Here is a 14172-nt window from a genome sequence, read left to right as displayed (position 1 = left end):
CTGGTTGACAGTACTAGAATTTTGTGATGGGTACTGTACTGATCTCTAAAAGTGGGACCTTATCTGTGGGTTTAAAAATTGGTAAAGGGTTCGGCTTTATGGGAAAAATATTATGGCTCTGATATTTTCAAAATGAGTATCAATTTTAAAACTAACTTTTAGTATTAAACTTGCACCCTACCTTGTTAAAGTCTGTCCATTGAAATATGATCAATGTGATAGGTAACAAATTTGGGTGAAGGAGATAGCAAAGGTGAACCCAGAAGACTGAGGGAATACATGATGTCGCTACTGGCGAGATGTAAATGATTGTCTTTTAAGAACTCACTTCTCTGTAAGATTATTGTATGTCATTTACAGTGGAGAAGCCAGAAGATTATCATTTAGTCTTTCTCCTTTTTTAAAACTTATATTTTTAATAACAGAATTACTGAATTGATGGGATATGAGCCAGAAGAACTTTTGGGCCGCTCAATTTATGAATATTACCATGCTTTGGACTCTGATCATCTGACCAAAACTCATCACGATAGTAAGTATGATGGGAGAACTAACACATATTTCAGATTTTGAACAACTCTTGCAATCCCTTAATTGCATGGTTAAAATTAACCAACTGGGCCAGCTCAGTGGCTCAGCAGGCTGATCCGCTGGCTGTAGCACTTTTGTCCCATATGGGTGTCATTTTGAGTCCCATATACTCCACTTCCAATTCAGCCCCCTGCTTATGGCCTGGGAGAGCAGCAGAGGATGGCTCAAGTCCTCGGGGCCCTGGACCCACATGGGGGACCTGGAAGAAGCTCCTGGCTTCATGTCAGTTCAACTCTGGCCATTGTGGCCATTTGGGTAATAAGCAAGTAGATGAAAGATCTCACTCTAAATCTGCCGCTCAAGTAAAAATAATAATCTTTAAAAATTAACCACTCCTCCTATACTAAAAATCCTGACCGTTGCATCTGTTTTGCATTTGTATGAGTACAGTCATTTAATAACAGATAATTTCTGGTGTTTGGTGTTGTGGTTAAGATGCCACTCGGCCCACCTGCATCCCGCATCAGAATGCCTGGTTCCAATCCCTGCTTCTGATCCGGCTTCCCACCAAAATGTACCAGGGGAGGCAGCAGTTAATGGCATAAGTAATTGGGTCCCTGCCACCTATATGGGAGACCTGGATTGTGTTCCAGGACCTCTGGCTTTTTGCCTGCCCTAGACTTGGTTTGTTGCGGATACTTGGGGAGTGAACTAACAGAAGGGAACTCTGGCTCTGCCTTTCAAATTTAAAATAAATAAATATATAATCCATATATCTATCTCCTTGGCACTGGCATAATAGGCTCATCCTCTGCCTTACAGTACCGGCTTTCCATTTGAACATTGATGCGAGTCCCAGCTGTTCCCTGTTCCTCTAGCTCCCTGCTTATTACCCGATAAAGCAGTAGAGAACAACCCAAGTCCTTGGACTGCTGCAACGCTGGCAGAATGTAGGAGGCGCCTGCTTCCTGGCTATGGGTCATCTTAGCTCTGGCCACTGAGGCTGTTTGGGGAGTGAACAAGCGGATGGAATATCTCTCCCCCCCACCCCTCCTCCCTCTCTCTGTCTTTTCAAATCTGTCTTTCAGATAAAAATGAGTTTAAAAGAAAAAAACAAAAGCAGGCCCGGACACTCATCATATTTTTATTTATTCAGTACATTTGTGAAGATATTGTTTTAAACAGTCTTAGCACAAGACTATGAAATCAAGTCCATATGGGCTAAGCACAACCTTGTGAAACATCTTTGAATATCTAGAAACCAGCAAGGATTAAAAAACTACTAATGTCACATCATTTAGTATTTCCTGTAGAATGAAATGTTGGCCATTCTCTAGTTTGACACTTCAAAAATAAATCATTAAAAGAATTTTAATCACTGCTGTTCCTTGTCTTGGCTTTAATTGGCAGGAAGCGTTTTATTTAGAGGCTCAGAAGGACATAGGTATATTTTGTTATTTCTATCAGTAGAAACAGTCACACTGATTCCATGAAGGATAAACATTTTTCCTTTGTTAAAACTGATCAGTAATTAGCATCTATTCATTTGATCCCAAGTTCAAATCTGTTTTTCTCCATGTGCCCCTTTTCTCCCTTTAACTCCTAGTGTTTACTAAAGGACAAGTGACCACAGGACAGTACAGGATGCTTGCCAAAAGAGGTGGATATGTCTGGGTTGAGACTCAAGCAACTGTCATATATAACACCAAGAATTCTCACCCACAATGCATTGTATGTGTCAATTACGTTGTGAGGTAAGCTTGGGAAATAAACACTTTGGGAGACCACAGAATAACTCTTTTTGGATAATCTGCCCCTTGATAGGAAGAGAAAAGGCTAAATAGTAACTAAATATTATTTTACCTTCACATTTTTAGGGCGTCTGACTTTTAGTACATCATAGGTTTTCAGGCCAGATATTCCATTCAGAGTTCACTATGTACTATCCGTAGTTTTCTAGCCACATTTTTTCACTCCTGTTTAAAGACAAAAACAGATTTATGGATTTGTTTGCTCTAGTCAGAGAGTTCTCCTTCCAAGGCAGTTACGTCATCTTTGTAGTAGGAATAGTGGGGTTTGTGACCACAGCCCTGCCGCTCCTGGCTCTAAGCTCAGGGAAATCTCAATTACCTCAGTTTCATCTACACACATGAGGTGGTAAAACATTCCTCAAAAGGTTATAAAGAATCCTGAATGAAAGTCTATGTAAGATTACGATGAAAGGTTGTATGCTATCTCACATGGCTTTTATTTATTCATGAACTCTTAGCTCATTGGCTTGTTTATGGGCATCTTAAATTCACCTTTATTTTCATGTAATGCAGTCGGCTCCTGCCCTGCCCTGTCTGCCTTCCCCATCACTACCTCAGCCTAATCTGGTCCTCCGTGTTTGCTGGGCCTCCCAGTGGTGATAGTGCATCTGCTCATTTGCTAAGCCCCCTGTGTTGCTCCCAGGATTATGCTTTTGTAGATGGATCCACTGAAATCTGTGCTCAGCCCTCTTAGCCAGATTTGGGTCGTTTATTTTGCTTTTGACAACATCCTTCAGTACTGTAATATGAGTGCCGAAGAGTGACTTTGCCATTTTTAGGAATCCCCCATTTGGAACTTCTTTCTGTTCCTCCGACCCCAGCATGTCTAACAAATGCTGTTTGAGCTCAGGCTTCAGCTTGTTAGCTTCTCTGTGCACACCTCCTCCATTTGACCAGTAAGCACAGGATATTGTAATGTTTGCATATATCCTTTCACAATGGATAATCAACACCAGACGGCAAAGTTTGAATATTTTAATCAGTATATCCTTTGTTCATCCCACATAGTGAACATTTTTACCATGTTAACTATGTTAAACACAAAAATGGAATTGTCATATCCCTCCTCCACCCTGTCCTAAAGGTAACATCACCATTGTCATTTTTCTGTCACTAAAGAAAATATGGCACCCATCTTAAAAACATCTTTGTAATTTCTGGGAGCATCATGAGTTGGTGCCTCGTATTAGTGCCAAAGAGTTCTTTTGGTGCCAACTTCATTATGTAGGTCAGCAGAGAAATTCAGAAAATCTCGTGTCCTTCTTGTGTTTGCAGATTTTTCTGTCATCACTCTTTTCAAAGGACATCCAGAGATTATGGTTGAATTTGATCAACTACTTGACTACCCTACTGTAGCTCTTTATTTCATTGACATTTTCAAACAGCAGATATGACGAACTGTGCATGTAAAGTCGTACATTTCAAGGAATCATAAAAGTAGAATTTAAGAGACAAAGTCCTTTAGGTCCCCCCACCCCCATTGTGAAGGGCTCATTTAAGAATTACTAATCTCTCTTTTGACAGTGGTATTATTCAGCACGACTTGATTTTCTCCCTTCAACAAACAGAATGTGTCCTCAAACCAGTTGAATCTTCAGATATGAAAATGACTCAGCTGTTCACCAAAGTGGAATCAGCAGATGCAAGCTGCCTCTTTGATAAACTGAAGAAGGAACCTGATGCTCTAACTCTCCTGGCCCCAGCTGCTGGAGACACAATCATATCTTTGGATTTTGGCAGCAGTGGTGGGTGTTTTAATTACTTGGTTATCACCTAAACTGTGAATGTTGCTGCAAGACCATTTTAGGTGAACTTGGTTGTGCTGTCTATTGGTAAACATTGGGACATGATTACACATTTCTTTTACTCATTTTGAAGGTATTTGTTTCAACCTTTTCTTTAGGGGTTATTGGGTTTTATGCCTCAAAATGTCCTTGAGGTATTTCTTCTCACTTTCATTTCTCCCAACTACTTTACTTTCATATCCTGCTGTCAAATTGTCTTCACTACAGGTACAGCTGCACTAAAGCATAAACCGTGGTAACATACCTTCGCACACTGAGAATGAAAACTGTCTAATTTCAGCCTAGGTTAAACTTTATAGGGGGATAAATCCAAGGTCTTTTACTGCCATATAGATTAAAAACTGGTGCACTGTAAAGATTTATGTCGTGTCTGTAAGCAGTCTGATTAAAGAAACCTTGGATTAGATAAAGCTTTTGTAGAAAAGATCACAGTGCTCCATATGTCATGATCTCTGTGCTTATATTAACAGACACAGAAACTGAACAACAGGAGGAAGTCCCATTATATAATGACGTAATGTTCCCCTCATCCAATGAAAAGGTGCAGAACATTAACTTGGCAATGTCTCCATTACCTGCCTCTGAATCTCCAAAGCCGCTTCGAAGTAGTGCTGACCCTGTACTCAATGAAGAAATTGTACTGAAATTAGAACCAAATCCAGAGTCACTAGAACTTTCTTTCACCATGCCCCAGATTCAAGATCAGCCAGCAAGCCCTTCTGATGGAAGCACCAGACAAAGTTCACCTGAGGTAGGGATCATGATACAGCAGAATAACCTTCAGACCTTAACATTCAGGAATGTATTTGTAAATTTCATTCAGATTTTAATTTGGACAACATATTACTGTGTGGAGGTGGGCAGAGAGACACATGTTTTCAGCTCAAAGACACAAACATGGGAAGCAGCTGGTTGAATAGTAATCAAAAGGGAAAACTTAGGTTTATTCTCTCTGGATTCTAAATTCAAGGACTTTTGTCTTATCAATATAAGCATATAGAGAGATAACCTGTGTGTGTTCAAGATAACCCCTCAAGTCAAAAGACTTATTCTCAAGGTGTAAGTGGGAAGGGACCTCAAGGTTTAAATTGGAAAAGTCTTCTCCCAATGTAGTTCAGTTTCTCTCCCTGTTTTGAAAATCTGGGTTAACACCCAAGCAAGAAAATGGGGAGTATTACATAGAACTTAATAATTGGTCTTTTGCGCTAGCTCCATGTTGATATTAATGGTCCTATGAACACAGTAAAACCTGTTTTTAAAAGTCTAAGCTGGGTCAACACCAGATATATTATTAGTTATTCTCCATATTTCTAAATCTAGAGTGATTCATTCTTACAATTTCTTGTGTCCAGAAATATACTTGGTAGCTCACAGATTAGATCCAAACATGGAAAAATTAGTCACAATTAATCCTTAGTAAGTGGCACATAATCTATTATGTAAATAGTATATATTATGGTTAAAATGGCAGTAGGGGAGTAAAAGGCTTGGTATCTCATAAACTTCTAGAGAATATATTCTGGACTCCAATTGGTGTTTCCAACACAAAAAAATACTTGGCTCATCTTGGTTTTGATCTCCCAAAAATGTGTGAGGGAAGTAAAAGTTCACAGCTAAATTATTTCCCAGCACTCCTAAAATAATGATATGGCTTTCAAAAGGGATGCAGGTTAAAGAAGTTAAGTCTGCGCTCAGGGAGCAGCTGAGTGTTCTGTGTCAGCCACTGGGCAGCGTTCTGCTCGCTTGAGAAGCAGACCCACGACCATGTTACCAAGGAAGTGGTTCCATGAAGTACCTAGTGGAATTAATTTGTATTTTTTAGAATAAGTAGGTAAGTAGGTCTTTTAAATCTTAAATTTATAAATGATGTTGATTCACATACTAAAAAATAGTGTACTGACAAATAGTTTCAAGTGTAAGCTCCAAAACGTAACTTCTTACAGGTTTGATAAATTCTGATAAATGCGATGAACTTTGTTGTATTTCCTGAGTTCTGGTTGAAAATTCTAAGAACCATCAGAACCTATGGAAGTTCTTAGAAGTTAACACATATGATTCTTCTTACAGCCCACCAGTCCCAGTGAATATTGCTTTGATGTGGACAGTGACATGGTCAATGTATTCAAGTTGGAATTGGTAGAGAAGCTTTTTGCTGAAGACACAGAAGCAAAGAATCCATTTTCTACCCAGGTACACAAACTTCTTTATCTTAAGTTTTGTTGTTAGTTTTCAATTTGAAATGGCTTTAACTTGCTCGTTTTATTAAATGAAGCCTCTGTAAAATCTCATATATGTATTGTCTTAAAGGACACCGATTTAGACCTGGAGATGTTAGCCCCCTACATCCCGATGGATGATGACTTCCAGTTACGGTCCTTCGATCAGCTGTCACCTTTAGAAAGCAGTTCTACAAGCCCTCAGGCTGTGAGCGCAGTGACAGCATTCCAGCAGACTCCGATGCAGGAACCTTCCACTAACACCGCCACCGCCAAGGAAGTGAAAACAGAGACAAAAGACAGTTTGGAAGACATTAAAGTGCTGATTGCATGTCCATCTCCTACCCACATACCTAAAGAAACTGCTAGTGCCACAACATCAGCACCATACAGTGGTACTCAAAGTCGGACAGCCTCACCAAACACGGCAGGAAAGGGAGTCATAGAACAGACAGAAAAATCGCATCCAAGAAGCCCTAACTTATTATCTGTCACGCTGAGTCAAAGGTATGTATATGTAACACTAAAATTATAGAAGAACTTTAGATGAAATGCATGTAAAACTAAAGGACTTCTAAACACACATAAAATGCTCTAATCTGTATGCAAGCGCCATAGTTCCATATGGTTGCTGGTTCGTGTCCTGGCTGCTCCACTTCCCATCCAGCTCCCTGCTTATGGCTTGGGAAAGCAGTGGAGGATGACCCAAAGCCTTGGGACCCTGCACCTGTGTGGGAGACCTGGAGGGAGCTCCTGGCTTCAGATCACCACAGCTCAGGCCGTTGTGGCTATTTGGGGAGTGAACCAGTGGAATGAAGATCTTTTTCTATCTCTCCTCTCCATAAATCTGATCTGCCTTTCTAATAAAAATAAGTAAATCTGTAAACAAACCAAAAAAACCCATAAAATTAACCTCTAAATTCTGCATCTGAAACAGGCATTCAACTGTTTCTACATTTCTTTATATATTGTCTCACAAACACACCACATAACTGAATGTAGGAAGTGAAGGGGGTCTTCTCACACATGTGTAAGCATTGGCCAGATGCACTTCCTGAGTTGTCTTTTTTTTTTTTTTAAGATTTATTATTATTGGAAAGCCAGATATACAGAGAGGAGGAGAGACAGAGAGGAAGATCTTCCATCCGATGATCCACTCCCCAAGTGAGCCGCAACGGGCCAGTGCGCGCCGATCCGAAGCCAGGAGCCTGGAACCTCCTCCGGGTCTCCCACGCGGGTGCAGGGTCCCAATGCATTGGGCCGTCCTCGACTGCTTTCCCAGGCCACAAGCAGGGAGCTGGATGGGAAGTGGAGCTGCTGGGATTAGAACCAGCGACCATATGGGATCCCGGGGCATTCAAGGCGAGGACTTTAGCCACTAGGCCACGCCGCCGGGCCCTCCTGAGTTGTCTTAATCGGAGTGTAGCTGTCCTTAATTCCTAGATGCTCCCAGCCCTTTTCACCTGAGGAAAAGTTCTTTTAACCCATCCCATCCCAAATTGAGTACAATATGGTCTTTAATCCTTAATGCTGAAAATAAACATTTACAAGCAGTTTTTAAATTTTAAGATTTGATTATTTTTATTGGAAAGGCTGAAGTTAGAAAGACCTTCGGTCTGCTGGTTCATTCCCCAAATAGCCACAACAGCCAGAGCTGAACCGATCCAAAGCCAGGAGCAAGGAACCTCCTCCGGGTCTCCCATGCAGGTATATGGTCCCAAGGCTTTGGGCCGTCCTCGACTGCTTTCCCAGGCCACAAGCAGAGAGCTGGAAGGGAAGTGGAGCATCAGGGACAAAAATAGGTGCCCAAATGGATTATGGTGCTTGCAGTAGGGAAGATTAGCCAATTGAGCTATCATGCCAGGCCCTGTGTATCTTAAAATTGCTTTTATTTTCACTGCATGTTTATAGAATATTAGCTGTTTTGTAGATTAAATAATTTATAGCTATAAGAAATACCAGAAATGTGGGCGTGATCTATGACATTGACTTTATGGAATGAAGCTACTTCATTCAAGGCATTGAGCTATCCTTTACTGCTTTCCCAAGCCACAGCAGGGAGCTGGGTGGGAAGTGGAACAGCCAGGATACAAACCAGAGCCCATGTAGGATCTGGTGTGTGCAAGGCGAGGAGTTAGCCACTGAGCTAGTCTTAGTGTGTGGGGACAGGCATGACTTCTTCGTTAATGTGCCTAGACTGGATCAGCTGTCAGCAGCAACACATAGGAAGTACTGCCATCACTTAGGGCATGAGAGGCTTTTTCCCTAAACTAGGAAAGGATCATTTCACAAATACTTCATAAACTACTGTATCACCAACTGACTTGATAGTCCACAGTTCACAGTATCTTGGGCATCTTAGGTATGCTAACTTAACTCATGTAGTATTTCCCCAGTGAATGACTGTTGGAGTGACAGGTCAATCAATACAGTAACATAAATGGCAGTGACCTGTAACTCACAGTTGATTAGCTTCAGAGGATGGGATATTCAGTTTTCTAAACAGCTGTTCCCTATACTACACTGGTCAGAATCAAAGTCCAATGTCAAGTCACTTCAGCAACTTTCAAAAAGACTCTTTTCAGTTGCAGAATAGCATGCACTAAAGAGTTTCAAGAAATTGACTTTCAAAAATGTAGGCAGGCTTTTTTCCCCACATCTCTAGATAATTATTGCAAAATCAAACTGTTGTACAAACTGGATAATTTACATAGCTTTAGAGCAAGAATTAAAAATGAATCATTAAATACTACTACCAAGATGATATTTACATGATAGGCTGACTCACATCTCATAGATAGTAAACATATATGTATATAAATGTGTGTGTGTTTCTAGTTTAAAAACGCAGACCTGCACACAGGGAGGCAGTGGGGTAGTGCAGCCAGCGCCCTCGTGGCTTTCTGCCTTGTCTAGAATAGACCACGGTCATGACAACCTGTTGGGGATAGGACGGATATTCTTGAGGAAGGCCAAACGAAACATAATTGCTTTGACTCATTATAACAGTTTTTCACTATTTAATATTTTAAATACCAAGAGTTCAGAGTTGATGCAGAGGGTAAAACAGTGTGGCAAGGTCTGTGGAAGGAGCGTCTAGAGAATGAGCATATGTAAGCAGCTAGCAGCGAAACTGAGCAAAGAGCCCTGAGTTTCTCCTTTATAAAATGGTTGTGATATACTTGCCTTTCCAGCTTGGAAGCTTGAATGATGTTTAAGTTAACTGATGAAGATGAAATGTTTTAATAACAAAATAATGCTCAAATGTGAATAATCTTTCATTTTAGTCAGAACATTATTGTATTGGTAGAATGAAATGCTGATATATAACTATTTTCAATGTCTAGTAATGTTGATTTAGTTTTGTTCAATTTTATTTTACAGTAAGGATTGCATAGTCTAGAAAATACTGTTTTAAAAACGAGCTTTTGCTGTAAGATTGATAAAGCTGTAGTAATCACAAAATTTCTCTTAACGTGTAATATAACAGTCCTTAATGTTAGAAAATTAAACCATTATGTACTATATCTGAAAGAGCTCATTGGATATTTTTAAAGCTAGTAAAATAACTTGTTTACTGAAAATGGTTAATTTCTTTCCTAGAACTGCTGCTCCTGAAGAAGAATTAAATCCAAAGATAATAGCTTTGCAGAATGCTCAAAGAAAGCGAAAAATGGAAAATGATGGCTCGCTTTTTCAAGCAGTAGGAATTGTGAGTGTGGCATCAGTAGACTGCTTTTCTCTCCGACCTAAATAGTCTATTTCTGAGTTAGATGAGGGTGATTTCTTATCTCTTCTGAACAGGTTATATTTTCAGAAGTCATACTGTGGGAATTTTTACATTGTACAATTTTTTTTTAAATACAGACATTGAATGAATACGTTCTTAATTCCAAGCAGTATAGATGAATGTTGCAAGGATTCTCCCTTTATTTCACCTTAGGATCGTTAGCCTTTAGGTCACTTTCCCTTACTAACTGAGCCACTATGTTTTGGGGAAGTTAGGCTGGTGTACCAGACACTGATACATTCAGACGTACTGGAAAGATTAAGAAGAAAGTATCTATAGACAGATTAGATGTCATGAATGACAGTGTAACCTAAGTGATCAAAGACAAGATTTAAAATTTAAGAAAACTTTTAATATGGTGGCATTAAACTTAAACTGATTTCAGAGTGTTTGGTTGTTTGAAAAAAAAAAAGAACCTCAACATACTAAAACTGAAATAACGTCACTGCTTTTAGGGGACATTATTACAGCAGCCAGATGATCGTGCGACTGCTACATCACTTTCCTGGAAACGTGTAAAAGGATGCAAATCTAGTGAACAGAATGGAATGGAGCAAAAGACAATTATCTTAATACCCTCTGGTTAGTACATTCTTTCTGCTCTTGAGCATCACGATTAAAATATATGAAACTTAAAAAAACATTTGAAGAAAATGTATGAAACATTATTAAGAGCTTTATTCCAAGTGACAGTGATGTTTCATTTCCTTAGCAAAGTTGAAAGGTAAAGTAGGTTTACCTAACAGCTATAAGACAGGAATGGATATTTCAAGATGAAACTTTTCATCATAAAGCCTTATGCCTTTTTCTGAGTGCAATGTCACCTTGATGTGCCTCCACTGGATGCCATAAACACATCCGACATTCCGTTGTACGTGTCTCTTTACATCGCTGTGCTTTCTGCCCGGTCGACCGAAAACCTTTCCAGAGGTGCTTTGCTTTGTTTCTGCCAACAGCTAGCGTGTAGAAGTGAGTGTGCAGTAAGTGGGACACTTAGCGGTTTGTTTGTGTTGCAGATCTAGCATGCAGACTGCTGGGGCAATCAGTGGATGAGAGTGGACTTCCGCAGCTGACGAGTTACGATTGTGAAGTTAATGCTCCTGTACAAGGAAGCAGAAACCTCCTGCAGGGTGAAGAATTACTCAGAGCTTTGGATCAAGTCAACTGAGCTTTTTCGTAATCTCATTCCTTCTCTGGGACATTGGTGGCTCATTACCTAAAGCGGTCTATTTATATTTTCTATATCTAATTTTAGAAGCCTGGCTACAATACTGCACAAACTCAGTTAGTTCAATTTTGATTCCCTTTCTCCCTTTCTACTTATAATTTACAATAATGCTTTTTTTTTTTTAAAGTATATTCTTTATTGCCGGATCACAGCATATTTTCACAGGTCTTTGGAATTTAATCATTGCATTGCAGTAGCATCATTTTAAAATGCACCTTTTTATTTATTTATTTTTGGCTAGGGAGTTTGTCCCTTATCGAATTATTTTTTAATAAGAAACCAATATAATTGTGTAAAGAAGGCAGTAACCTTTCATCATGATCACAGGTGGTTGAAAAATTTTTACTCAGTTTTTCACACCATGTTTTACGTAAACAGTAATGCTTTGCCAGCAGTACATAGTAGCCACAATTGCACAATATATTTTCTTAAGAAAAAGAAAAACCAGCAGTTACTCATGCAATATATTCTGCATTTATAAAACTAGTTTTTAAGAAGAAATTTTTTTTGGCCTATGAAATCGTTAAACCTGGAACATAACATTGTTAATCATGTAACAATGAATCTTAAGTGCTGTATGGTTTATTATTTAAATGGGTAAAGCCATTTACATGATATAGAACGATATGCATATATCTGGAAGGTATGTGGCATTTATTTGGATAAAGTTCTCAGTTCAGAGAAATGATCTGATGTTTCTGTAGTCACTTTGCCAGCTCAAAAAAAAACCATACCCTATGTAGTTGTGAAATTTTATGCTAATATTGTGTAATTGATATTAAACCTCAATGTTCTGCCCACTCTGTTGGTATAAAGATGATTTTGAGCAGTCTGTAAGCAACAACAACAACAACAAAAAAATCATGCATTGTTAGCAGAATTGCCTAGTATGTTAAATTGCTCAAAATATGATGTTTGGTTTTATGCACTTTGTCGCTATTAACATTGTTTTTTTCATATAGATTTCAATAATTGAGTAATTTTAGAAGCATTATTTTAGGGATATATAGTTGTCACAGTAAACATCTTGTTTTTCTATGTACATTGTGCAAATTTTTCATTCCTTTTGCTCTTTGTGGTTGGGTCTAACACTAACTGTATTGTTTTGTTACGTCAAATAAACATCTTCTGTGGACCAGGTCCCTTTGATCAGCTTTTATATTGACCATTATTTGCTTCAGCAACTCCAGTTTATAAAATTGTTTAAAAGCTTTATGAAAATTACATTGTACGTTTCTACATTTATCTTATCTCATCACGTTGATGTGTGCTGTGTTCCTAAGTGCCATGTGAAGTCATAACAAACCATAATCTTGCACTGTAAAGAGTATGTTTTTAGAAAAAAACTTGTCATTCATAAATTGATGAGCCTACTAATGTATAAAACACATGGTCATGTGATGTAAGGGCTAGAGGTTCCTCTGATTACCAGATGAATCATCTTGGACCACCACTGATACATGACATCCCTGCACAAGTTCTAATAAACGGCAGACCAAAGATTTAACTGAACGTCTTCAGATTAAACATCAACTTTAGAACAAACTTTGGTTTTGTAGTTCTCAAACATTTTAAAATAGATTTTCTCCTGTGTTTTATTCTTTCAAAAACACAGTTATATTTCTTTTATGGTTATAAAGCAAATATGACTACAATTAGAATTTCTAGAAAACTAGAAAAGACAGAAAACAGTAAATGGACAAATGCCTATGAATCCCTGCCCCTGAGTAACAGATGTGCCTGGACAAATGACAGAAGCAGAGCAAGAGCCTTAGCTCTTGTGGTCTGGTACGTGTGTATCCTGAACACGACAGACCTCTTAGATGCCGGTTACTAGCCAAGCACGTGATTACAACTTCATGGAAGCTTTCAAAGGTCCCAGCCTTAAGATTCCACACTTCCTGTGGCACAAGTACACTTCACCCCAAATAGATAGAAGTGTTACAATATATTTAGTTACTGAGTAGTAATAGTGATGCTTTAGAATTAAATAGTTGCTTAAAATCCTCAGGTCACATCCAAAATTGTTTGTTGGTTTAAAAATTTGCTTCGATTGAAAATTAAGTTTATGCAGAGTTTTCAAATATTGGCAAATGAGCAAATTATGCAGTGGCCAGGAGTCTGCAAATTCAGGTAATTTTAAAGAGTAAGTAAGGATTTTAAAGAGAAAGCTATAACTATAATAAAGGACAGTGGAGGTGGAAGAAACCAAGTAACCACTGCTTAGCCATCAGAAAACCAGCCATGCGGGGTACCACAGGCTGTTCATGTCCAGCACGTGGCACCTCCCCGTTAGACTGCCTTGACTTGCGCATCTCACCTGAGTCTAGCAACTGAAATGCCCTGACAGCCTTTCTCGCCTCAGCAGTCCCGTCCTAGCCCAGGCCTGTCTGCACTCCCCCCTTCGCTACTGCTAGGAGTAAATGACTACCTTTTCACCTGAAGAAGATATGGCCAATGCGATGAACATTTTTGTTCAATTGCTCTAAGCATCCCATTTAAGCTTAGAGCAGGTGACTTAATTACCCAGATTGCTAATGGCTGCTAGGTTAAGTTGATATGACTCTACCATTTGCTGAGTACATTTTGCATACTCTAGAAATCTCTCAAAATATTTATTTTTATTGCAAAGTCAGATAAGACAGGAGGATCTTCTATCCAGTGGTTCACACCCCCCCCCCCCAAAGCGGCTGCAACGGCTGGAGCTGAGCTGAGCCAATCCGAAGCCAGGAGCCCAGAGCTTCCTCTAGGTCTCCCACGCGGGTGCAGGATCCCAAGGCTTTGGGCCATC

At 39.3% G+C, this 14172-nt stretch overlaps 1 protein-coding gene across 2 annotated transcripts in view; it reads left to right on the top strand.

Moving 5' to 3' along the window:
* The window catches only part of HIF1A (hypoxia inducible factor 1 subunit alpha), a 39160-nt gene extending 26639 nt beyond the window's left edge, over positions 1–12521 (top strand). For both annotated transcript variants that reach the window (XM_004597627.4, XM_004597628.3), the window contains exons 7-15: positions 426–532; positions 2138–2285; positions 3867–4087; positions 4618–4898; positions 6215–6337; positions 6455–6870; positions 9967–10075; positions 10609–10735; positions 11170–12521. In XM_004597627.4, the coding sequence (XP_004597684.2) occupies positions 426–532; positions 2138–2285; positions 3867–4087; positions 4618–4898; positions 6215–6337; positions 6455–6870; positions 9967–10075; positions 10609–10735; positions 11170–11321 (1684 nt within the window). In that variant the 3' untranslated portion in view covers positions 11322–12521. The remainder of the gene's footprint in view (positions 1–425; positions 533–2137; positions 2286–3866; positions 4088–4617; positions 4899–6214; positions 6338–6454; positions 6871–9966; positions 10076–10608; positions 10736–11169) is intronic.
* Positions 12522–14172: the final 1651 nt, after the last annotated feature.

The sequence above is a fragment of the Ochotona princeps genome, chromosome 26 (assembly GCF_030435755.1).
Source record: "Ochotona princeps isolate mOchPri1 chromosome 26, mOchPri1.hap1, whole genome shotgun sequence".
NCBI classification, from domain to species: Eukaryota; Metazoa; Chordata; class Mammalia; order Lagomorpha; family Ochotonidae; genus Ochotona; species Ochotona princeps.
This window is presented reverse-complemented; position numbering and strand designations above follow the sequence as displayed.